Source organism: Eschscholzia californica, unplaced genomic scaffold (assembly GCF_041429995.1).
Source record: "Eschscholzia californica isolate CP2 unplaced genomic scaffold, dmEscCali1.0.p SCAF_2, whole genome shotgun sequence".
Lineage (NCBI taxonomy): Eukaryota > Viridiplantae > Streptophyta > Magnoliopsida > Ranunculales > Papaveraceae > Eschscholzia > Eschscholzia californica.
This window is the reverse complement of record NW_028238309.1, coordinates 64,463,354-64,489,095: the sequence shown is the minus strand read 5'-3', so window position 1 is coordinate 64,489,095 and position 25,742 is coordinate 64,463,354. Positions and strand designations below refer to the sequence as shown.

The window sequence follows — 25,742 nt, the reverse complement described above, 5'->3', positions numbered from 1 at the left end:
TGGTTTATAAAGACTGATTATTTTATTGGCAGTCGACAAATGTACTAGTATAATTTCTTTATTAAAATTCAAATTAATTAAGATAAATTTTTTTTTGCGCTTAAAGATAATTTAAAAACCGCACACTCACAACAGAAGTCTAGGTAAGAGAGGAAACTCATTTCAACAAAAAAAAAAAAAAAAAGATATAGAGGAAATTCTTTTAGGAGTTGTAAACAATTAGAACAACTTTTACACTTCTTAATAAAAATTAATTAGTTAAGTGGGTTCATAGATTTTGACTATATATATAGCAATAGGGAGACAGTCTGGACAAAAATTAGTCCTGCTTTCAAATATAATAATTTAATTTGGACTTATTTTTAGTGCCCAAATCTATGAGCATTAAGCTTTATGAGATTAGCTTTGTGGTTAAGCAATTTAGACTATGTTATTTTACCCTTATATTGTTGAAAAAAATAAAAGCCCTAAAGGGAAGCCATTATACCCAAAACTTTTGATTATTCAATCAAAAGTATACTTACCCTAAATCAATAATTGAGCTACCCTTTCTTACGAGAGAGGTTATCACTAATATTGTCGCAAACTCAATTTTATAGCGCCTCGATAAATTCAGTTTGTAAAACAATATTAAGTGAATGAGATACTATTATCAATGTTGTTGAATTTGATTGAGATTGAATGTAACAATACTACAGTGTTCAACTAAAAATAATATAGCCATGGACTTTGAAAGCGAAATAAATTAAGAAAAAAAATTCTGAGTCTTTAGCTAAACCGATTAACTTAAGATGTATGTTGTTTACAAATCGACAAAAATAATAAGAAATGACATTTCTATCCTATATCATATGAATCGGAAAAAGTCCTCCCTATTCATATTGTTGTTTCTCAATAACAAGTATTTTGTTTTCAAATCACATAATTCATTTGATGTATCATTCATTGATCTTTGGAATACAATCCAATTAGGAAAAGAGAACAATTAGAGATAAGTAACCTACATATAATGAACTAAATTGTTCTGGCTTCAAATTCTCAAAGTGGGATAAAACAATAATTAGTGAAATTAAAAATAATTAACAAAACATATATTTTGTGTATATTTGTATTAATTTCATAAATTTTCATTCTTAAGTAAACAATAGGCATAGAAGATTGTCTTATAAACCCTAAAGAAAGACAAGTCCACATAGGCTACTACTACTACTTAAACTTTCTAATTACAAATTAGAAAGAGAATGTAGAGAGAAAGATGAAGAAACATGATTTCCAAATTTTCACCTCAAAAGATTATCATTGATTGAAGAATTAATGATGGTAGTTCTTCCTTCCAAAGAAATTTCCATAATTACTATCTCCCATTAATCTTTGACTCTGCTTTTTCTTCCTTTGACTTCCCTATTACCATTGATTCATCTTCTTCTTCACTGATTCGACGATAAGTTGAGACCCAGTAAAACCAAGTTGATGTACAAATTATTGAACAAATCTTCCCACAAAATATCAACACAATTAAACTGAATATTAGTAAAATTAATCCAGTTTTATAATTGTAATTTGGGTTGATTTTGTTCTTGCTCTGTTTTTTGTGATCATGGTGGTTTGATGAATTCAATCGGAATGATTTATCAATCTCTGAGAAAGTTATCCAACTACTTCTTGATTCAGATACTGGTGGCCATGAAGATGAAGAACAGGAAGATGAAGATGAAGATGAAAAAGATGATGAAGAAGTCAAATTAGTAGATGAAGAAAAATCTGAACTTGAAATAGTTTTTTTGATCTTCTTCCACCTATCTTCTTCAATTTGTTTTCGATTCCATTTCTCCATTGTTTTAACAGAAATTTTCTCATCTTTTGTTGAATTAATACTATCTGAGTTCCATGGATCTTGAATAACTTTCCCATTTCGACCCTTTTTACACTGTCAAAATCATAATCAAAAGCAAACAAAACCCACTAATTAATACTGATATAATCAAAGAATACAGTAAAAAAAATCAGATTTTGATGTCAAAAACTTTGAAAACTTACCAGAGAATTAGTATCAAAGAAAGCAACTTTAGCTATGTTCTTCAGAACCCGACGAACAATTTTCATATTACTACTACAATTTTTTTCTTCTTTATCAGAAGAAAACTTGTTGAATTTCAAAAACAAAGCATCATAAGGATAAATCTTGTTCAAGTTAGACCCTGATTCTCTGTTTTCAACTGGTGCTCTGTTTTCCATAGTAACTTTAATGGGTTGAAAACAGGACAATAAGAATTTCTTCTTCTTCCCAGTGGGTTTCATCTGTTTTGGGTGTTTCTCTCTCTCGAATTTATAGAGATGGAGAGAGACAAAGAGGGTTTAGAAAGACATAAAAAATTGAAAAGTTTCCATGAAAGGATTTAGAAAGTTTTTCTCTTTTTGGTGGTGGTGATGATTCAGAAGAGCTGGCAATGGAGTTGCTTCGTTTCGTTCTATTTTTCAAATAAGGGGAACTAAATACGTTGTATTTATATAACAGTCCTTGAGGTGCTGCCCGGGATAAACTGCCCGTTCGAATCTGTAAGCTACTACGACTATTTAAGTTAAGTATTTTAATGTTTTGTCCGATGGACGGGCAGGAAGATATAATGGACCCAGAAAGATAACAATGAAGGACAAAAAGTTATCATTATTATTTTTTGAACCCTACTATCGTAAAGTCTATGGACTTTATGTTGACTAATTGACTTGTAACCAAAATTTACTTTACAAATTGAGGCATCTTTGTAACCACATACTTTCTGTGAAAAGGGTTAGAACTTTGAATGATGAACACACTCGGGTATAACCGAGTGGAGGTGAAGTAAGTTGGTGACACGGTTGAGAACCGAGAGGAAGTGAGATGTTGCTCTCGGGTATAACAACCGAGAGGTTGATTAACAACTCTCGGGTGAAGCCGAGAGTGATGGTATAGCTTCTCGGATATAACCGAGAGTGAAGGATGAGGCTCTCGGTTATAACCGAGAGTGGTTGATGATGAACTCGAGTGAAAATCGAGATGATGATGGTGTGTTGTTGATCGTGTGAGAGAGAGAGAGAGAGAGAGAAAGAGATAGGTAAATACCTTGGTTTATTAACACTACAACTTGTATATTACATTATGTATGGATCTCTTTATATAGGTTTACATAGGAGAAGTTTTAGAAATATGAAACTCTAATTAACTCTATCTAATACAACAATCCTAATCACTTGTCTAGGCTGACTCGTATCAAATACCTAAGGCGGTTCTTTTGAGCTCCATTGAGAAACACAAACACATGGTCTTTCAGGCAGATTTAAGCTAAATGTCAAAAGAAAATGTAGTACCATGGATGACATATTAAGACTGTAATTTATGTATAAATGATTTGAGATTCAAATCATCCTCTGTGTTTTGTCCTATATGTTTATACAATACATAAAATGGTATAAAAAAAAATTTGCATAAAAATGGCATATTTTTTCTGTACAACAGACCAAAACGATTAAGCTAATCTCGACGAATAATTTTTAATCACTAAAGTAACATATACATCATTGATACATTAAGTATGATTGCGAGTAAAACTTTAACATTTTTTTTGTTGTGATCGGATTGTTAAGATTAGATCAAATTAATTTACATTTTGGGGAGGTATGTAGTGAATTAAGAACTAGAACCTGCGTTTCAAACCATATTTGCCACCTAAAGATAGGGTCACCTACCCATGGAATTTATGGTCATCAAGGTCATGGAAAACCGAGTAGTCATTTCTTTTTGTCTGTTTTTAGAAGAAAATCAAAGGAGAAAACAAACACAACTCATTATGAGAAAACAACGCGTGAGACATGAAATTAACAAGGTGTGTTGCTAGTTATAAAGAGACCCCATTATGTGATTTGATTGGGACTTCTAGGTATTAAGCATTTACTTTAGAAAGCACTTGCAAAGCACAATTTTTCCATTTTGAATGAAAATGATCTGAAAATTGAGTTCACTCAACAGTGTTTAATTTAATATGGGTATCAAAAAATAAAGTTTTCTTTTATTCTAATTTCGCCGAAAAATTTATCTCAAGTTATCAATAGATTAAATTGTTACACGGAAAAAAGATTTAAAGACACTATTTAACATACAAAAATTGACTAGAAAACTTGGACATCATTATGTACCACCACTTAAAAACCATTAGAAATATAAAATTAATAAATCATATTCCGCTCTCTCAAAAAATATAGTTTTATTCCAAACTAAGATGTACACCATAGACAATTGCCCACCGATCAGGTGGGTTGTCTTTGAAATCCATGTAAAATATTGTCATTCTTACGTTTAGACCAAATAAATTATTCCTAGTATATGATTGCGTTTGAGAGTACGTCGGGGAAGATCTGTGACATGAATCAACTTGTATTTGAATACTGAAGAAATCTGGCTAGCTCAAACTAGGACAAATTTTAACGTCAATTTCAAGCTTGGAATTTTATAGTTCTTTATCTTTGATTTTGGCTTGATTATTTTTTCCCGTTTGTTTTATTTCTATTTTTGTTGTTTCATTTTTGTCTCTAGTCTTCTATGGTTTCTAGCCTATATTTTCGTTCGCAATTCAGCCGATATTTCTTGGTCACCTCATTTGGTAAAGTTTATGTACCGTTCCAGTCCCCAGCAGCCTATTTTAACGCATTACTTTATGTTTTTTGTAAGCAACCATCCCACTGTGACCTAACAAAGTTAAACAATGCGACATTTCAACCATCTTCACGTTTAGTCATTTAGAGAAAAAAAATCTTTCAACAAAAAAAGAAAAAAGAAAAAAAAATGTCTTTTCCAAAAAGAAAGATGAGGGAGAATTTCAATTAATGGCTCCCTCAATAGTTTTCGTCCCAAACTCCCAATAGAATCCAAAAGTTTGGACGACATCCTCCTGAATTACTGTTTCCTTGATTCCGTCCCCGCGCTAAAAGATGGATGCATCACCACAATCTCTAAACCCAACCACTGGTATAGCTTTTTGAACAAAAAAAAAAGGCCACTGTTTTGGGGAAAGCATTAAAGTTTTCGGGGAAGACGGTGGAAAACAAAAAAAAGTTTAACCAAACACCCCTTTAATGTCGCCGGAAAAAGTCGCCGGCAACATCCGGCCGGCGACTTAATCATCTTCTCTCTCTTCTCTTTCTCTTTCTCTTTCTTCTCTTTCTCTTTCTCTTCTCCCTCTCTTTCTTCTCAATGTTTCCGGCGAAGGGGAGGATCCCCTTCGCCGGAGCTCGTCTGGTTCGTTTCTTCAAACCAGACGGGATCTGGTTTGAAGAAACAAACCAGATCTCGTCTGGTTTGTTTCTTCAAACCAGACGGGATCTGGTTTGAAGAAACAAACCAGATCTCGTCTGGTTTGTTTCTTCAAACCAGACGGGATCTGGTTTGAAGAAACAAACCAGATCTCGTCTGGTTTGTTCTTCAAACCAGACGGGATCTGGTTTGAAGAACAAACCAGGCCTCCGGCGAAGGAGCTCCTCCCCTTCGCCGGAGATGGAGAAAAAAAAAAATTCGCCGGAAATGGTGTAGTCGTCGGAGATGATGGAGTCGCCGGAGAAAGGAAGAAGAAGCTGAAAAGGATTTGGTTGTTTGGGGGAAATAAAAAAATCAAATTTTTTTTTGTTTCCACCCAAAACTTCACACCCCGGAAACTATTTAGCTTTCCCCAAAGCGCTGGCCAAAAAAAACACTAGTTACAGCTTCTTACAAATTTCAGGGTCTGTTTGATACGTGTGAAAATAGGTTGGAAAAATCGATTTTTCACTGTATGGTTGGTCAAAAAACGTGGGAAAGTCGATTTCCATTGTAAAAAGAAGTGGGAAAAGAACTCTTAATATTTTACAATCAAATTCCCATGGTCTGACTATCTCTTCCTCTCCTTCTTTCCATCTTTCCCGACTCTCTTCTTCCTCTCGTTCTCTCTATCTATAACTCAATCTCTCTCTCTCTCTCTCTCTCTCTCTCTCTCTCCTGCAACTTGGATCAGGCTTTTTTCTCTCTCTCTCTCTCTCCTGCAACTTGGATCAGGCTTTTTCTCTCTCTCTCTCTCTCTCTCTCTCTCTCTTACTCTTTCAATTTCTCTACAACTTGACCGATTAATCGACCTCTAGGGTTGATCGTCCTCATCATCAAACATAAATATCAACTGGGATTGCATCCATGTATGAATATGAAATCCAGAATTTTCATCATCATGAAATCCAGGTTAGGATTGCTTCCATGTATGGACCCTAATATGAAATTGGGGAAAAAATTGAAACCCTAATTTGAAATTGGGAGAATCTCTAAAATTTACAGAAAATTTTGTAGAAGACGAAGTTTTTTTTTGAATTGTTCAGCGTGTGCCTCGAACCCTTGACCTCTGGGTGGAAGATTATACCTCATACCAAAAGAAGATGAAGGTAAGATTACTTAATTCACATATAAAAGAAAATTTTGAAGAACATGAGGTTAAGATTGCTTCCAGATTAAGGTGTAAGAACATCACGAACTTTAGAGGCACCCCAAATGAATTGGTCACAAAAGTGTCAACGATTTTTTAAAGACACCTACCATTTTACTACAACCCTATCAAATACTTAAAAACCTCTTTCCCATCAGAAAATGTTGATTTTCTTACCCGAGGTTTTCCCACGTATCAAACGGACCCTTTTAAGGGAAATTTAGTAGACATATCTGATTTAGTTATAGGCACCTCCAAACGATTTTCACGTTGGAGTTCTGACTTGGTAAAATTTTAGCCTGGTTATGTTCCTTTTGAAGCTCATTTACACTCTTTATTTGGTGCATATATTTACAAGGGATAAATCTTGGAGATAAACCACTCAGTACCAAGACTGAAACCATGACTGCTAGTACGACACAAGAAGGGATGTAACCACTTGACCAAAGGCCTATTTACCTGACCACGCTGGCACGCTCTAGTGAGTGATGTGGGTGCTCCTCTCATTTCGTTGCCACATAGCCTAACTAAAAGGTCCATAAAGGGTCTAGCAAACTTTCATCATTTTCTACTCCATAAATTTTCCTTTATAGGCGCCTCAATGTTTGTTTTTCCAGCATATCCAGCTTGTGAAGTTTTAGGCTTTCTTTTCTAATTCTTTATTTTACGACTTACAATGAAGAAAAAATGAATAAACAAAAATAAGAAAACATTACAAACTATGTCCTTACGATATGAAGAGTGTTAGGACACCCAAATATCCACACTAAAATTTGACGTGGCCGGCCTGAGCATTCCATCACCTTTGTTAGGATATTAATCATAACTAAATATGGAAGGAACATAAACATCCGATAGTTATCTTTGGACTTAGAGATTGAACGCACTTTATACAGTACAAACTTATAGCAACTTCAGTTGAAGCCATCAAGATCCGGTGCTTGGGATATCCCTGCGATGCTCCATGTCCCATAATTCCCCATGAGCCCATCTGCCCATGGCCCCTCCGCGCCAAGTCCCTAACTTGGTGCTTGAGATGTTCCATGTCCCTACCAATTGGTCTAGGGTTCTAAACCAAATTATATCGGGGTTCCTTTTTCATCGTGGGACTTCTATGCCGATCCCAATTTGCAGGACTGGACTAGGACTAGGACACGAGTTTGTGTTTTTTCAATGGTGCCCAAGCCTGCTCATAGAATTCTAATGGGCCGGGTAGAATATGGACATGTCAAGCTTCAAACTCGATTAATTCTCCATCAGACTCGGACGATCTAGATCCAGTAGCCGGTTCTTGGGTTAGATTAATTAATACATCTACTTGTCTAGTGGTGAAAGAAAATTAGTAAAAGATAATAGAAGAAGCGGTCCAAGTTGACATAAGAGTATTGAATCACCTAAACATTTTTTCTTCTTCTAAATGCATGGATATACATAGTACTAATTAACTCCTTCAGAATACTCTCTGCCTTATTTGTCTGGCTCTTCTTTTTCATTTAAACCTTCACCAGTACTAGTAGTACTACTCTCTCTGCTTAAACCCTAGAGAACCAAAAACCAGGTGGTACTCACAAACTTTGTCTTTAGTTACAACACCCTTCCATATCTCCTCTTCCTACTGAAACAGATTCTAGAGAGAGAATTTTAGAGAGAGAAAGAGGAATCTGTAGTAGTCCTTTGTTTGACTACTAATTAGCCGAGCTTTCTTTCACAATGTTCTTCATCAAATTGCAGCAATTCAAAAGCTTATCCTGTAAAATATCATCATGAACCATTAATGACTTCCACAGAAATTAACTAATTAGAAATTGATGATTTGTTAATTCTCTTACATTATTAACATATGAACAAGAAGAAATCTCTGTTTGAAAACAGAGGAATTCTAATGGAAATAACTCTTCACAAGCTGATAAAAGTGCTGATGCTGCAATGATTGAAGATTTGAACTCTAAAAGACTGATTTCTGTAACAACAAATAACAAAGGGAATTAATATGAAATTATGAATCAATAATAAGATATCAAGTTTAGTTTTAGGGTTTAGTTTTACCGGGAAGAGATTTGATGATGATTTCAGTAGCTTTAGATCTGAGAGATTTTTGAAGTGAGAGATCTTTGAGTTTGAAAAAAGAAATGAAGAAACTGAAGAAAGAGAAAGGAGTTATAGATCGCATTCTCCAGTTTAGATCTCCAAGAATCAATAACTCTGTTCGTTGAATTGTTTCTGAATCAAAAGCATATCCATCTACTTCTCCCTGTTTCTTATTCAAATTCAAAATCAGATTTCTAATCGGTTCATCAAATTTGAAAAAAAAATTCAAAATCCGTACCTGTAAATCAACTAGAGAGAACTCAATCTTCTTCATTTTTAAAGCTAAAGAAATGCACGAAACTGAAATAAGTCTCACGAACCACGGCTTATCTTGATGCTGAAATTTCAAATTTCTTAGATCTTGAATTCAATCATCATTTCCAAACTACAACAAACTGAAATCACAGAAAAATCGATCTGAAATTTTGAAGAAAATGAAGATTTAAGCTTAATTTTACCTTCATTTCTTTCATGGAGATGAATCGATCGAGATAGTTAACAGCTAAATACGAAGTGATCGGATCGAACTTTTTAGTAAACTGTAATAAAAAAGAAATCAAAACGATCAGATTTCAGATTCTTCGACATGAATCAAAAAACAAATTTAGTCAGTTTTTACCTGAAGAATCAAGGAGATCGCTTGAAGTCGAATGGAATTACGAAAATCAGTAGTTTTCAAGATGTTGATGTAGTTTTGAGAAGGAATGTGATTCGTTTCAGAAGTGAAGAGAGATTCAATCAAATCAGAAGATGATGATGATGATAATGAATGATTCTCAAGATCAAACTCCATTTTCTCTCTCTCTCTCTCTCTCTCTAACTTAGAGTGAGACTGTGAGTGAGTGAAGTTGCTGATGAGTTAATAGAAGGGAGGAATTCTAGAGAGAGAAAGTGAATGAGTCTAAACAGAGTCTTCTTATCTATTGGACACAGAGAGGTGTCTCAGGAAAAGATTTTCTGCCAGGTTTTAGTTTTGTTCGTACGATTTGGTAAAAGTCAAACTTTTAAAGCTAGAACGATTGGTGTTCCTCCACGTGGTGTTTTATTATAATTTTATTTATTATGAGGTTATTTAGCATATGGCCCCTAATTTATTACCATTTTCTCATATGCTCCCCTATTTAACCTCAAAATGTCCCAATGATCCCTTCATTGTTAATTAATGATTTGACTAAGTTAGTTGCATTTACTCGTCTTTAGTTCTTTGCAACGTGGGACTATTCTGACATCAATTAAGTATTTACTGTTTGTGTGGAGTTACTAGAGCTAGAAAATTATCAAACACTTGGAAATACTGTTGTTAAAACGTAAATATATATAATTTTTCGACAGATGCAAGAAAGATAATGTTACTTCAGAAAGTGTCCATATTTGCAGGTGTTGTATTAACCACCACAACTTTTTTCCATTAAAATTGGTTAAGTGTTTCTTAACCGGGGGGTTCAGGATTTTGAGTATACAAGTACAGGATTATATATATGAAAATAATTAAATTTCCAAATGTACTAATAATAAATTGTGGGGAAAGATCCACTTTGGGCCACCAAATTGGCTTTTGGTCCATGGGGAAAATTAAGTGATGGAGTGGTCCACAAATATAGAAAAATTTGACGTTTTTGCCTCCTAACAGGTCTCGTGTTCGAGTCAGATATGTATATTACTTTTTAAAAAAATTAAAAATAGAAAAAGTTCCCCACTGACTCCTTCCTCAAACAATGTGAATTATTTCGCTGGTCCCTTCTTCAGACATTAGTTTTTATTCGAACGAACTGAGTCTTATTTATGAACCAGTCATCTGCCTTTTTCCATAGTCTATGGGGGGGGTAGTGGAGCGGGACTTTCACAGACTTTCATAGACAAAATGTCCCGTAGACATTTCAAGACATTTCGGATGAGTTATTATAGACAACATGTGTTCATAGACATTTTCAAGACATTGAGAGTTTGTAGACAAAATGTCTTTATAGACATTTCAAGACATTTGATCCATAGACAAAATGTCCTGGGGACATTTTAAGATCTTGAGTCCATTGACAAAATGTGTAATGCATATTATATTTGTGCTAATCAAAAATATATTTTTCGACTTTTGTAGACATCTGTGAATATTTGTGGACATTGATGGACATTTGGTAGACATTTATTATTTTAATATTATTATTATTATTTAATCACATGAAATAATATATTAATACTAACATTTCAAAAATATATTTTTCGACTTTCGTAAACATCTGTGAATATTTGTGGACATTGATGGACATTTGGTAGATATTTATTATTTTAATATTATTATTATTTTTTAATTACATGAAATAATATATTTATACTAACATTTCAAAAATATATTTTTCGACTTTCGTAGACATTTGTAAATATTGTGGACATTGATGGACATTTGGTAGACATTTACTATTTTAATATTATTATTATTGTTTAATCACATGAAATAATATGTTTATACTAACATTTCAAAAATATATTTTTCGACTTTCGTAGACATCTGTGAATATTTGTGGACATTGATGGACATTTGGTAGACATTTATTATTTTAATATTATTATTATTGTTTAATCACATGAAATAATATATTTATACTAACATTTCAAAAATATATTTTTCGACTTTCGTAAACATCTGTGAATATTTGTGGACATTGATGGACATTTGGTAGACATTTATTATTTTAATATTATTATTGTTGTTTGATCACATGATGGACTTCAAATGTCTCTTGTTTTTTGAAAGACATTTTGGCTTCCAAATTTGTCCCAAATCCTTCACAAATTCATCAAACTATGAAGTCCACCAAAGTCTGGGACATATTTTGTCTACAATCGAATGCCTCGGACTTTCATAGACTCTCAAATGTCTGGATTTGAATGCCTCGGACTTTCGTGGACTCTCAAATGTCTGGATTTGAATGCCTCAGACTTTCGCGGACTCTCAAATGTCTGGATTTGAATGCCTCAGACTTTCGCGGACTCTCAAGAGTCCGCGAAAGTCTTGCTTGACTACCCCCCCCTATGTCATGATTATCAAAGTCATTACTAGAGACAAATGAACATATATATATACACGTTTGTTTTTAATGAGAAATTCCTATTTCTAGGTAATAAAGTGTTAATTGGTTAAACCTTTTTATAGCTTAATTAAGCAATCGAATCATGAACTAGAGTCCACTAGATCTGCTTTTAAATGAGGAAGAAAATGGAAAGGTCACAAGTCACTCGGAAGCATGAAAAAACATTACTAGTGATATGTTATTATCAAGCCACCAAATCATAGGGTTTTCTCTTTGTTTTTTGTTGTCTCTAAATTTGAGTCCTCCCAATATGACTTATTTTTATTTTTTTTTTTTGAAGATAACCTTATACAATAATGTTGTTACAAATAGTACCAAACCCAAAGCAAATCAGGACTACTTGTAAACTAATTTAACAACTGAAGGACTAAGCACAATTAATTGTCTAGGACAAGGGCCGCTAACTCATGGGCCGCCGAATTCTGGAACCGATTACAGTGAGTAATCTCAATCCGGTTCGTTTGAAACCATAGTCTGAGCCAATGGATTTGGTTCTGTAATCTCCAGGGAACAACTGGATCAAAGGCTGAGATGAGTTCTTGTAAAACCCTAGAATCCGTCTCGATGGTATATAACGAGAGCCGCAGCTCCTCAGCTAGGTTCATCCCCAACTCCACCGCCTCTATCTCACTTTGTAATGGAGAACTCGAATTTATTCTTTTGGATCTCGTTCCTTTTATGTTGCCCTCTGAATCCCTTGCTACTGCTGCACAAGAGGAAGCTGATTCTCTAAAGGATCCGTCACAGTTGATCTTGATGAAACCCGGTGGTGGTGGAAACCATTGAGTGGTCTGTAAGAGATTAAAATCATTGTTAGTCAAAGCAAAATCAGGAACATACCTTAGTTCTTGTTGAATCAACCACCAACATCGACGTAGGTCCGGATCTTTCATCTGGAAATAAGCCTCATTCCTTGTCTTCCACCAATACCATAGAAGGTATGAGTATGTAAACCAAACCCTATTTCCCTGTTCTTTTTGTGAAAGAATGTTTGATAGGCATTTATATGGATTCGTTTTTACATACTGTAGATCTTCCAAACCAGCAATCATGATTAGGTTTTGGTAAAGAGGACAAGCCCCGAATAGATGGTAAGTCGTCTCTTCCACACCCAAGTTACATAATCTACAGATATTTGATTTTTCCGGTATTCTTTTATGAATATTACTAAGAGTTGCCAAACCTTCATTTACCAGCCTCCATATGAACATTTGAATTTTGGGTTGCATATGTTTCTGTTTCCAGAACTCTTTCCATGGGAATTCATAGGCTTCTTGTGATCTTATGGGCAATTCTTTAATTTGTGCATAAAAGGATTTGGCCGAAAATTTACCCGACTCCTTAGGTTTCCAAATGAGAGCATCTTGATTGTTTACTTGGTTAATGGTAGTGTTGATGATTGCTTGTGCTTCTGTTTCATTGAACCACTCCTTAATATTGTCTATGTTCCCAGTTTTTTCTCCCTGCTTCATTAAATCAGACACTAGAGAAACATGATCAGGCAGATTAGCTAAATAAGTTGGCTTATGCCCTTGGATTTCTAGCAGCCAAGGGTCTGTTCTAATGTTGACTTGAGTTCCAGTACTGATATTCCAAATAATATTATGTTGAATATACTGTTTAGTTTGAATCATAGCTTGCCAAAAAGGGGAAGTACCTTGTGGGATCTCATATGACCAAAAGTCCATGTTTTTAAGATATTTCGAACTCAAAAGCTTAACCCAGACCTCATTAGGTCTAGTGAGAAATCTCCATGTCATAGTGGCTATTAGGGACAAATTGACCTCTTGAATTAATCTGATTCCTAACCCACCATTGTGCTTAGGTGACGAAATTATATCCCAGTTGATGAAATGCAGTTTTTTTTCATTAGTGTTATGTCCCCACCAAAAACATCGTTCTATTTTCTCCAGTTGATTGACAACATGTTTAGGGAAAAGTTGAAAACTACATGTGTATGTGCAAAAAGATGCTAAGATGGACTTAATGAGAACAGTCCTTCCTGCCTGAGTTGTGAATTTATGTTTCCAACCAGCTAATGTGTTGTTGAACTTATCTATGAGCCAATTATAACTTTGGATTCTATTATCTTTTTTGAGTACGAGGGCTCCCAAGTATTTCTCCATATCTGACATGAGGGGCGCTCTAAGCCTATTGATGAAGGAATCTTTGATGATAGAGGGCACACCTTTGCTAAAGTAAATTGAGGATTTGGAAAAGTTTACCTGTTGTCCCGAGAAGGAGGAGTAATGTTCCATTATTTGAATAACTGCTTCTAAATTCTGTAAATTAGCCTTACCAAAAACAATTAAGATTTATCCTATATCTAATTTAAATAAACTCAAAAATCAACTCTAAGTCAAGTCTATAGATGATGCACAAGTCTGAAAAGAATATTATGAGCAACAGTGATGCTATGCCCGAGTGCCTGACATTTCGTCTGGCTGAATTCCCGCCAACCGAAATGTCTGGCTTAGATTTAGAGAGAGACAATTTTTAATTTTCTGTCTCTAGATCCATGCCTGACACGTCAGACGGTCGGGATTCAAATAGGAGAAGGGTTCATTTTCCTACTACGACCAAGTCGATTGAGACCTCGGGTCACAATTTAATATGAGTTAAAGATGTGGGTGGGCCAAGTCATACAAAACACACCCAATTAACTTTCTTATGAAATTTTAATTTAATACCTAAGAAAGACAGTAGAAAGTAAACAATTATTTTACTATTTCAAGTAAGTTACTAGTATTCTTTTGATTCTTCTTCTTCTCAGTCAAAGGCCTGATTGATAGTCTGTTTCTCTTTTTCATTTTTTTGTATGAGAAAGCCTAAAAAATCTTTTGCTTTTCCTTTCTTCCACAACTCACATGGACATATATATATGTATATATATAAACACCATATGCATGTGGTCCTAGTATTTAGCTTTGTATCAAATGAATACCCTTTTCTTTTGTTCTTTTGCCAAGGCGTGCTAGTTGTTAGTGTATGTGGAGAGAGAGGGTGGGACTTGGGAGGGAAAGAGAGAGAGAGAGACATGTTGATTTTGGCTGAAAAAGCTATCAGCTTTTGAGCCAGGCTTCTTAACATGCATGGGGCAACAAATTAAATACCACTTCTCTCTCTCTCACTCAGCCATGTGATTACTGGCTTCTATACAATTCTGCTGCTGCTATGACCAGATGTCATTGGTGGTCACCACTATTTTAGTCCCTTTTCCTAACCCTAGAATTTGGAACCTTAATTGGTCTCTCTATTAAAAAGATCCATATGTTTTATTATCAACAATCTAGAGTTGATCTTACCTCTTCATTTTTTTTTACTTGTTTTCAAGCTTTTACGGTTGATATGCGTAAAAAGCTTGGCTTATTTGCTTATATTTTTAATGATTCAAGATGTCCAACTTTCAACTATGGGTGTTTCAGGGCTCAACTTTATGTAGCTTACTAATAAGAGAATTGCTAAAGAATGTGAGGGTTCCATTTACTCATTTAGCAATTTGGGGGTGCTCACATGATTTCTTTGAGTTGGAAATTATAGGCACCTCAGTACTGTATAGGCATTAGACCCTGAAATCTGAACTTCATAACATAATGGGCTCGACAGGATGTAATGGGCGTCCATCTCACTTGGGTGCCAATGAGCCCAAGTCTAGTACGCTCACGTGCCTATAGCCGAATTGGGTGTGCATGTAAACTTTTTTTTGATAAATATAGTATGCTCATGGTGCCACTGAGCCTAAAGCCGAAGTAAACTACTGGCCCAAAGTCCATTTAATTACTTATTTATACCAAAGTTCGATAAATCTTGAATTTGCACGTATCTACGTCTCAATGTCTCATATCCCACCTCCCTAGCTCAGATCCAGTAACCCAAGTACTGGGTTGATACACACTTCCAGATCCCATAATAGTTCGACACGATATTCGTGCGTGCAGATGATACAATTAGTTGTGAGCCACTAACAATAAACCATATGAAAATAAAAATACAAAGACATAATTGTCTAAAAAAATTTCTAATATGTGGACCTAAGTGTGGCTAGCACACAGTCCACCAAAATATTATCTTATCCTTCTTTCTCTCTTGTTCATACAATCTCATATATTTCTTCAAAATCAAAGAACCCAATTTCACTTCTAACAATCTACTACAATGGCTTCTTCTACTCTATCTCCTGCAACCACTTCTCAGGTAAATCAAAGAACTCAATTATTCTCAATAATGGCTTATTTTTTTACTTAGTTCTTGGGATTGAAATTTGGGTGTTTTTGGTTGTTAAGCTTTGTTCTAGTAAGAATGGGATATTTTCTCCTTCTCAATTAGTTGTTGTGAAGGCAACAAGAACTGGTCAAGTTGTGGGTAGAGAGAAGAATATGAAAATAATAAAATGTCAAGCTGGCAGCATTGCTTCTGATAGGGTACCTGATATGAGTAAAAGAGAGCTCATGAATTTGCTTCTTTTGGGTGCTCTTGGTCTTCCTACTGCTGGGATGTTGGTCCCTTATGCTACCTTCTTTGCTCCACCTGGGTGAGTCTTCTTCTTCTTATTGTTGTGTTCGGGTTTCGATAAACTACTCGGGTAAGACTTTTTTTTTTTACCCTAAGCTCTGATACCAGTGTTGGGGAGTTTAGAGTCTTTCTCACCCAAAAGTTTAGCTAAAGAGATGAGGCTTTCCGTCAGATTGTCATCTGACCCTCCCTCAACCAACGTGGGGTTGTCGGTTGTCCTAACAAAGTGGTTACTCGTTTTGTTGTTGCACTTTAGGTTTTCGTCTATTTGGTGATTTAGTTAGTTTCACAAACTGATTATTCATTCCGTATAAAGCGTATGAAGATTTCGCCTCATTATTTGAGCATTCGCCTATAAAATCAATAATTGTATAAGTACTCTAATTTGGTTATAGGCATCCTAGAGTGTATTTAGGCTCCATAATCTGCTCATTGGAATGGAGCCTAAGCTCCCCTATGAAGTGAGTGTGGGTGCCCCATGGTCATCGAAAATGCCTTCCGAAAGCCAAAGACGCTTGAGGGGCCTGTAGGCAAATGCGAAGTGCTTATAGAATTTCCATGTTTTCAAACACCTTAATTTGTCTTAATTAGGATATGTCGGTTAGAGCTCACTGGGTCACCCTTGTAACATTGCCTTAATGAAGTTTTGATTTGGATTCCTAGAGCTACTTTGACTAATTCTTCGCTTATTGATTCTTACTTGAATACCCAATAGATCAGGAGGTGCTGGTGGTGGAATAGTAGCGAAGGACGCTTTAGGTAACGATGTTATCGCAGAAGAGTGGCTCAAGAAACATGGACCCGGGGACCGAACCCTCACCCAAGGACTCAAGGTATACTACAAAATAGTTCCTTCTTAAGATTTACTTGTAAGTTCTTAAACAATGTACCTCAAGCACAATTCCTAATAAAGATGGAAAATGTCTAATCTAATTAACCTTTCAAACCAAAACGACTATATACTAACTCGTTTCACATGTTTCAGGGAGACCCAACTTACCTTGTCGTTGAGAACGACAAAACTCTCGCGACTTACGGTATCAATGCTGTGTGTACCCATCTTGGTTGTGTCGTGCCATGGAACGCAAACGAGAAAAAATTTATCTGCCCTTGCCATGGATCCCAATACAATAATCAAGGCAGAGTTGTTAGAGGACCTGCACCTTTGGTAAGGAACTCAAATGTCTATGATCCTTTTCTTTTTCCAAGATTGAGATATAAAGTTATAAGTTCATTATTTCTTTCACCGATTACGTATGATTTTTTATTTTGGGCTTGGGCTTCTATTATTGCAGTCGTTAGCGTTAGCACATGCGGACATTAGCGATGGGAAAGTACTGTTTGTTCCATGGGTTGAGACAGATTTCAGAACAGGGGATGCTCCATGGTGGTCTTGAACATCACTGTGTTTGACTAAGTCAAGTTATTTGCTTTCAAAGGGTACTAATTTTGCAGTTTTTTTTGCTTTGTAAAGTCAAGGGCTTGTAAACTGTAATGAGAACTCAAATTGAGCTTGATAATATTCATGTTCTTCAACTTTATATATAAAAATATTTCATTTATTTATGATGCTTGAAATGGGCAAACTTTCACCTTAGCCTAATATTGCTAAGTGATAAAATCCAACCCATATGGCTAACCATAGAGGTGGGAAAATAGCGAGTGGGTTTGAACCAGCCCATAGGCACCTGAGTCTAGGAGTGAATATGAGCACTTGCAACCTGATAGGGCAAAACACACCCGTCCCGCTACTTTCATTTCTCTCTCTACGAATTCACTTCTCTCTCTTTTTTCATTTCTCCCTCTACCTTCAAGATGTAGTTTGACTACAACATGAGCTAATGAGGGATATTGCTTTTGAATTTATAGTATTTCAATTATGTAAAATTAGATATAATAACAAGTAACGCTCTCTACCTCAACAATTATTTAAAGTTTTTAAGTAGATATAATTTTCATTTTAATTAATTTAAAGTTTTAATCTTAAAAGTTTTATTATTTAAAGTTTTAATATTTAAAGTTTTAATTTTAAAAGTCTTAATATTTAAAATTTTAATTTTAAAATAATATAAATTTCGTTTTAATCTCAACTATAAGTTTGGACGGTTTAGATTTAAAACGGACCCTTTAAAGTTCTAACACAAAGTTTTGCATCTTCAAAATTTGAATAAAAAGATTTCATACACTCCGTGACAAAAAAAATTGAGACCACTTCAATATATCTCAAAATCACCCAACACTCAACTCAAAATGATCTTCTCTTATTAACTTTTCAATCTTAAAGTAATGTCTTAACTTCGGTTAACAAAACACCTACTTTCTGGAAAGTTTTTTGCTTATAAACGAGGTCACGCACCGTGGTAGCATCGATGAAGACAATGATACGTTTTAGATTTAAATTCTTCGCTAAGGTCAAACCCATATGCACTGCCTTTAGTTCATGATAAACAGTCGAAATGGGGTTTGATCTTCCTTCAACCGCCCCTAATACTTCCCCATATCGCCTCGGTTGTTTATAGCAGCAAACCCTTTAGCTGGTTTTTACCACGCACACACGATACGTTTTAGATTTAAATTCTTCGCTAAGGTCAAACTCATATGCACTGCCTTTAGTTCATGATAAACAGTCGAAATGGGGGTCGATCTTCCTTCAACCGCCCCTAATACTTCCCCATTATCGCATCGGCTGTTTATAACAGCAAACCCTTTAGCTGGTTTTTGCCACGGACACAGGATTTTACTTTTCTTAGTTACTTCTTTATCTTAGGGTTTCTCCTCAACTTTATCTGTTTTATTAAAATAACATTCAACAAATCAATATATCATCTTGGCTTAATGTCAATAAATCATCATGACTCAAATATAAAATTGATCTTAATTCCTAACTCCTGAGTGATGGTGTCAAAGCAAGAGATGTAACGAGAGAATCATAGACAACAGAGAAATAATCTTGACTCAAATATAAAATTGATCTTTAAAGACTCAAACTAAAATTTAAAGACTCAAAATTTAATTTAAAATATAAAATTTTAATATTATGCAATAATTCAATTTCATTTAAAATAGAAAATTTTTATTTACTCTTTATGTAGTCAAAATGACAATTTTGCTTTTATGTTGCCAAAATTACATTTTCATCCTTATGCTGTCGAAATTACACTTTTACCCTTATGTTTTCAAAATAACAACGTATGGATAAAAAAGAAATTTTACTAATATAAAGGAGTAAAATTGTCATTTTAATGTAAAAGTGTGGACATATCATTTTTACAAGATAAAGGTAAGAATGTCATTCATGCCACATAAGGTTAATGTCATTTTGATATCATCAAGGGTAAAAATGTGAATTTAACAACATAAGGGTAAAATGTACTATAAAAGGGTAAAAATGTAATTTTGATTATATAAAACCAAAATGTCATTTTGACAACTTTGTAAACATGTCAATTGGTAAGGACAAAAATGTCATTTGCTCAACGTATACGTAAAAATTTATTTTGCTAAATTTTATGGGTAAAAATGTCATTTTGAACATATATGGAGATAAAATATTTTTATTTTGATTTTTAACTTTTCATGGAAACTAATTCCGATGAAGGAGCAAGGAATTAAAAGTTGACTATTTCATGGAAATAGATTCCCTAAGGAATTAAAGTCATGGAATTATACTTCGTATGACGTATTAAACGGTGGAAATACCTATTTCCATGGAAATAAAAGTTCCATGGATAGGAGATATCAAACACACCCTAAGAAGAACCCTCCGTGGAAAAGAACGATTAATAATAACATTCACGTCGAAACTTATGCCTCATATAACCGACTGAGCTGTTTTAATATATAGGATTTCGTTCATTTTTGAAGTAGCCCCGGATACTTGATATGGTGTACTTATGAGTCTAACCTGTCTATATCTACAAATATTTTTGTGGGATAAATTATTTGTACCGGTCACCGACACATATGTTATGATTTGCAACTACAAAAATAATGACATTCATAATGAGAGCTCAATTATAAGAAAACTAGCTTAGGACACTAACATAAATGATAATAAATAACGGCCACCACCATAAATAGGGGTGGCAACGGGCACCCATTTACCCGGAACCGAACCGGAACCGGAACTGTTTATGCCGGTTCTGGATCCTTATTTTGATATCCGATAGGAATTTAATACCCGACGGGTATTACCCGATTGGAACCGATAAGATTTCAATACTTATTGGGTATATCCGACGGGTACCCGATGGGTACCCGATACCCGACTTTAATACGTAATTAGTTGATTTTTGTCACAAATTTTAAGGTCCTAATTACTTATTGTATGATAAATATTTTCTAATCGTGTCGTTGAGTTGCTCACTTAACATAACATTCTTTATTGGTAATCAAATTATATCCAATAACAAATTCTATTGCAACTTATAATATATTATAATGAGATTTGTTATAAAATTTGAATAACTTATTCATGTATCTTTTATTAAATAGGTTTTACAAAAAATATCTGAGTTTTTGAATGAAGTATAACCTTCCTAATTAGTGTTAAAAATGATTAAATAAGAAGTCTTAAAAAGAACCGATAAATATCTGATACCCGACGGGTACCCGCAATTTTTATAGGTTCCGGTTCTGGATCCTTAAATTATGGAACCGGACCCGGAACCGTTAGGATCCGGAACTGTAATTTTTAATAGGTTCCGGTTCTGGGTAGTGAGATACCCGAACCGGAACCGACCCGTTGACACCCCTAACCATAAAACAAAGGAAAAAAAACGTGCCACCACAAAATCAGTTATTTATAGGTTTGGCCTGTTCTACTAAAAAGCTACCCACCCACCCTTCCATGCATGCAACTAGAGAGAGAGAGAGAAAGAGAGGTTCATTATTCATGGCTTCTTCTTCACCCATTCTATCACTAGTAACACCTCCTCTATCTGATAATAAACATGAAGCAGAAGAACCAGAAGCAAGTCCCATTGATTATAGCAAAGGGGTGAAGAATCTTGTTGATACTTTCTCTAATTTACGTTCTATACCCTCCAACTATGTCCTACCATCCATTGCTCCACCATCACTATCTCTTGATCACCCTTCAATCCCTGTCATTGATTTAGCTGGTTTGGATGAAATGGCCACTCATGACCAAAGGATCTCGACCGTTCAAGCTATCAGCTCTGCTCTTGCTGAGTGGGGATTCTTCAGGGTATATTTTAACTTTTACCCTCTACCTTTCATTTTATTAAAATATTCCCCGATTTGCAACTTCAATCATTTTTTATATATCGACTAACCTAAACTACTAACCTAAAACCCAACTAAACTACTAACATAAAGCCTAAACGAAATTACATATTTATATCTAAGTTCAATAATCCTGGATTTGCAATTATATGGGATCTAACTAGGACTTTCATGTTACGGAATAGATGACTGCCAACTTGACTACGAGTTATCACAACTTTAATGATTTCCAATGTCCTCAATGGAGACTATCAAACACAATCTTGAGTTTAAATCTTGTTTGCCCTCTAGTTCTTACCAAGGATATAAGACTCATAGTTTATGACCAGGCTTCCTCTTGGCTCTTACAGTTTGACTAACTCCATTTTAATCACCTAACTAACAATCAATGGTAGTTTTAAAGGCGTCCATGTAAGTGTTATAGAAGCCTCCCTCAAGGCATATTTGAGAGGGAGTTTGTGAAGGAAGGAGGCGCCTATAGCACTCGTGGGATACCTCTATAAAACTTCCCATTAAAGAAGGCCACTGTTTTGGGGAAAGCATTAAAGTTTCCGGGAAAGACGGTGAAAAACAAAAAAAATTAAACCAAACACTCCTTTAATGTCGCCGGAAAAAGTCGTCGGCCGGATGTTGCCGGCGACTTCACCATCTTCTCTTCTTTTTCTCTCTCTTCTCTCTCTCTTCTCCCTCTCTTCTCTTTCTCTCTCTTCTCCCTTTCTTCTCTTTTTCTTCTCTCTTTCTTCTCTTTCTCTCCGGCGAAGGGGAGGAGCCCCTTCGCCGGAGCTCGTCTGGTTTGAACAACAAGACGAGATCTGGTTTGAACAAACCAGACTCGTCTGGTTTCGTCTGGAAACCAGACCTCCGGCGAAGGGGCTCTTCCCCTTCGCCGGAGATGGAGAGGAGAATAAAAAGAAAAAAAAAAAAACTTTGTCGCTGGAGATGGTGGAGTCGTCAGAGATGGTGGAGTCGTCGGAGATGGTGGAGTCGCCGGAGAAAAGAAGAAGAAGTTGAAAAGGATTTGGTTGTTTGGGGGAAATAAAAAAATAATTTTTTTTTTTGTTTTCACCCAAAACTTCACACCCCGGAAACTATATAGCTTTTCCCGAAGCGTTGGCCTTAAAGAATTATTAAAAAAAAAATCAATTCTTGTTGTGGTAACAATCTCACAACGGTGGTGAGACGGAGTGTGGTGCTCCTCTTAAGAGGTTAAGCACCCTTCCCTAGTGAAGCCTTTCAAAACCGTGAGGCTCAAATGTGTCAAAACAAATAATATCACTAGCAGCCCAGAAGGTTGGTCCGCATCGTCTTATAACGGTTCTCACCATTTGTCTTTTCCATACTCTCCAATTTTATATCTTCTTGTTCCCAAATTTTAATTTATTTCTTTTCTCTAATCAATGTTTGGATTAATTCTTAAATTGGACCCCAAATGTGACCCCATCACCATTTGGCCACAAAATTGTAACACTTCGATTCCCTAACTAAAAATTATGTAATGTTAATGTTAACTTTAATTCTCAATCCAGTTAACGTGATCTAGACCGATTGCCTGAAATAGTTACTTAAACCATTGTACGAAAATTTAAGAGGTTAATTCTATTTTAACCTCTCAAAGATGACCGACCAACTCTAGCAATCGTCTCTTAAACCCTGATTTTTCTTTTTCTTTTTGTCTAAGATGCATTTATATACAAGATTGGCCGGCCCTCTGCTTATTTATTTTTTTTGTTAGAGAATATATTTTGTCACCAATAGTAAAGAGAGAAAAACTCATCTTCATCTCCACATACATCATATTCATCTACACCATCATCTAGGTTCCTTCCATAACCTAGACGATTTGGTTAGACAAATTTCCCCTGAAAAGCGAATTAGGTTTGGGGAAGAAAATCCCAAACCAAAATCTCCTTTTAGGGTTTTCTTCCACAAACTACGCGAAACTGTCCAGATGTCTTGCTTCCACCAGACCGAATTAAGTTTGATTTCTTACAAACAAAATAGGGAAAACAAAAAAAATGAGAGAGATGTAGATGAATTGATGAAGAAATGGTGACGGAATTAGTTATGGTGGTACAGATGAAGGATGGTGGAGGAAGAAGAGACGGGGTAGAAGTCGAGACAAATCTTCTTTGGTACTATTCCTCTTTCGAGAAAATACGTAATCTGACAAAAGAATGACAATGCAGAAATCTAAAATAGAAAAAACATATATTAAGGAAATGACAAAGTCTTTGAGGGGTCATTTTGGTGAATTGATCATCCTTTTAGGGGCAAAATTGAATTAACCTACAATTTAAACTACACTTGGAGAGAAAGGATATTTTCCAATAGGTCACAAAAATATTCAAAGTGATGGATCAGGATCACGAAGATAACAGTACATATAACCTAATGTTAACTTAACGACGATATGACCGGACATAAACAAAAAACAGTTGTAACCGAGAAAACAAAAGCCTAGTAAACCTAAACATATTTAATGACCAAATTGCTCTAACAAATGATTGATGGATTAACAGATCGTTAACCATGGGGTTGAATTATCTCTAATGGAGGAAATGATGAAAACAGTGGATGGGTTCTTCTCTCTCCCAACTGAAGAAAAGCTCAAGTATGCTTCAGACAATGTCATGGACCCAGTTCGTTATGGAACCAGTTTGAACACATCTCAACCTCATATTCTTCATTGGAGAGATTACTTGCGCCATTGGGGCCATCCAGTTAAAAACAGTATTGATCTCTGGCCCAACAGTCCTCCTAACTACAGGTACATACTCTAATCAAGTCCTTCAATTATGGTCTCGTCTCTGGGAACGGTACATGTTGGGTGGTCTTGGGCCTCTCTCACCCCAAAAACTAGCTCAAGAGGTAAGACTTTTCCCACACTTATTACCACACCCCCTGCCCCTTCCACAACCAATGTGGGATTAACCTAACAGTACATTCTCATATTTTTAGAGAGTTGTGTATTGTCACCACAATATATCTCCAACTCTGACCCTCTAGAGACGGATTGGGTAAGGGTGGTCCATCCAAATTGACACCACTATATATCTCTCGGTATTGAATAGTTAAGAAAGGCTCGACCAATTAATTTAGACGATTAAATATTTACTACAACTTTGTCGGAAATTGATGAAGGGATGTAGCAAAAGATTATGCGGAAGAAGTATGGAAATTAGCAATGAGGATAATGGGTGCAATTTCAGAAGGATTGGGGCTTGAAAAGGATTACATTGAGAAGTCACTTGGTGAGGGATGTCAAATTCTTGCTTGCAACTACTACCCACCATGTCCACAGCCAGACCTAACCTTAGGGATAGCTGGACATTCAGACAACAATGGTCTTACAATTTTGATGCAGAATGACGTGGACGGGTTACAAGTAAACTACAAGGACAAATGGATTCCAATCCCAGGTGTCCCGGGCTCATTCGTGTGTAACCTAGGCGATTACTCAGAGGTAAATCTCAAACTTAAAACTCACTTAGAAGTCGAAGGAAAACTCGACTGACTGGTATGGCCAAGTCAAGTTTTCTTTTCATGCACAATATCATATTTAAATATCATTGAACTAGATTTCAAGTAAGGTGCAATATCTAATTGACTCGAATCAGATTTCAAAATATTTTCTCATCTAACTGGTGATGTTTGACTAGTCTTAATTTTAGTTCGATCAATTGAGTTTAGACATAAAATAAGACTGAATTCAACTATTTTTTATAAAAATAGATTTTGAGCAATGGGAAGTACAAGAGTGTGGAGCACAGAGCTGTGGTGAATGAGCAGAGAAAAAGGATATCTATAGCAGCGGGTCATGGGCCTGAATTAACCACCATTGTCCAGCCTGCAGGCCCACTTTTGGATGAGAACAATCCTCCTATATACAGGCCCATTATGTACAAAGACTACATGAAAACTCAACAACTCAGCACAAAAAGGGGAAAACATTCATTAGATGTGGTTAAAATCCACGTGTCAGGCAGTGAGACCTAGCCATCATCATCATCATCATCATCATCATCATATGATGTATACCACTTATGGTCATGTAAAGAGATGTGCTCCTATAAAATAGAAATAAAAAGAGTGAGTTGGAATCTTGGACGACTCAATTTACTCTGAAGATTTATCTCGTATAATTTACAAGTAATGAATAAAATATGTTTGCAACAACAAAAAAAAAAGAATAAAACATGTAATGATTTATGTTTGGGATTATCCTAGTGTGTAATAGGCTGAAGTAGTTACTATTTCATCCTTATAATAAATGTATAATGTAACGTTTGTTAACATATGCATTTCTTTTCAATTCCTAATAGATGAAATATAACAA

General features: G+C 35.3%; 4 protein-coding genes across 4 annotated transcripts; 2 read left to right on the top strand and 2 right to left on the bottom strand.

Annotated features, from left to right (window-relative positions):
- Positions 1-7,858: 7,858 nt before the first annotated feature.
- On the bottom strand, positions 7,859-9,536 carry LOC147560293 (putative cyclin-D6-1). The gene is made up of 6 exons (XM_086662472.1): positions 9,181-9,536; positions 9,020-9,100; positions 8,800-8,898; positions 8,520-8,724; positions 8,303-8,433; positions 7,859-8,221 (listed from the first exon to the last, which is right to left on the bottom strand). The coding sequence occupies exons 1-6, from the start codon at positions 9,352-9,354 to the stop codon at positions 8,159-8,161; spliced, it is 753 nt and encodes a 250-aa protein (XP_086518598.1). The 5' UTR covers positions 9,355-9,536; the 3' UTR covers positions 7,859-8,158.
- A 2,488-nt stretch (positions 9,537-12,024) lies between these two features.
- Positions 12,025-13,335, bottom strand: LOC147560292 (uncharacterized). The gene has a single exon (XM_086659252.1). It carries the CDS (start codon positions 13,333-13,335, stop codon positions 12,025-12,027), a length of 1,311 nt encoding a protein of 436 aa, XP_086515378.1.
- A 2,127-nt stretch (positions 13,336-15,462) lies between these two features.
- LOC147560291 (cytochrome b6-f complex iron-sulfur subunit, chloroplastic-like) lies at positions 15,463-17,725 on the top strand. The gene is made up of 5 exons (XM_086662468.1): positions 15,463-15,841; positions 15,931-16,178; positions 16,875-16,992; positions 17,145-17,327; positions 17,455-17,725. The coding sequence occupies exons 1-5, from the start codon at positions 15,803-15,805 to the stop codon at positions 17,554-17,556; spliced, it is 690 nt and encodes a 229-aa protein (XP_086518594.1). The 5' UTR covers positions 15,463-15,802; the 3' UTR covers positions 17,557-17,725.
- Positions 17,726-20,955: 3,230 nt separating this feature from the next.
- Positions 20,956-25,701, top strand: LOC147560290 (fe(II)/2-oxoglutarate-dependent dioxygenase 4-like). The gene is made up of 4 exons (XM_086662471.1): positions 20,956-21,368; positions 23,926-24,173; positions 24,548-24,869; positions 25,139-25,701. The coding sequence occupies exons 1-4, from the start codon at positions 21,009-21,011 to the stop codon at positions 25,400-25,402; spliced, it is 1,194 nt and encodes a 397-aa protein (XP_086518597.1). The 5' UTR covers positions 20,956-21,008; the 3' UTR covers positions 25,403-25,701.
- Positions 25,702-25,742: the final 41 nt, after the last annotated feature.

Coding starts and splice junctions, on each gene's coding strand:
- LOC147560293 (XM_086662472.1), bottom strand. CDS start 9,354: ATGGAGTTTGATCTTGAGAATCATTCATTATCATCATCATCATCTTCT. Junction 8,725..8,799: donor TCTCTCTAGTTGATTTACAG/GTACGGATTTTG, acceptor AATAAGAAACAG/GGAGAAGTAGATGGATATGC. Junction 8,222..8,302: donor CTTGTTCATATGTTAATAAT/GTAAGAGAATTA, acceptor GATATTTTACAG/GATAAGCTTTTGAATTGCTG.
- LOC147560292 (XM_086659252.1), bottom strand. CDS start 13,335: ATGGACTTTTGGTCATATGAGATCCCACAAGGTACTTCCCCTTTTTGG.
- LOC147560291 (XM_086662468.1), top strand. CDS start 15,803: ATGGCTTCTTCTACTCTATCTCCTGCAACCACTTCTCAG. Junction 16,993..17,144: donor CCCTCACCCAAGGACTCAAG/GTATACTACAAA, acceptor CACATGTTTCAG/GGAGACCCAACTTACCTTGT. Junction 17,328..17,454: donor TTAGAGGACCTGCACCTTTG/GTAAGGAACTCA, acceptor CTATTATTGCAG/TCGTTAGCGTTAGCACATGC.
- LOC147560290 (XM_086662471.1), top strand. CDS start 21,009: ATGCATGCAACTAGAGAGAGAGAGAGAAAGAGAGGTTCATTATTCATG. Junction 24,174..24,547: donor AACAGTCCTCCTAACTACAG/GTACATACTCTA, acceptor AAATTGATGAAG/GGATGTAGCAAAAGATTATG. Junction 24,870..25,138: donor ACCTAGGCGATTACTCAGAG/GTAAATCTCAAA, acceptor TTATAAAAATAG/ATTTTGAGCAATGGGAAGTA.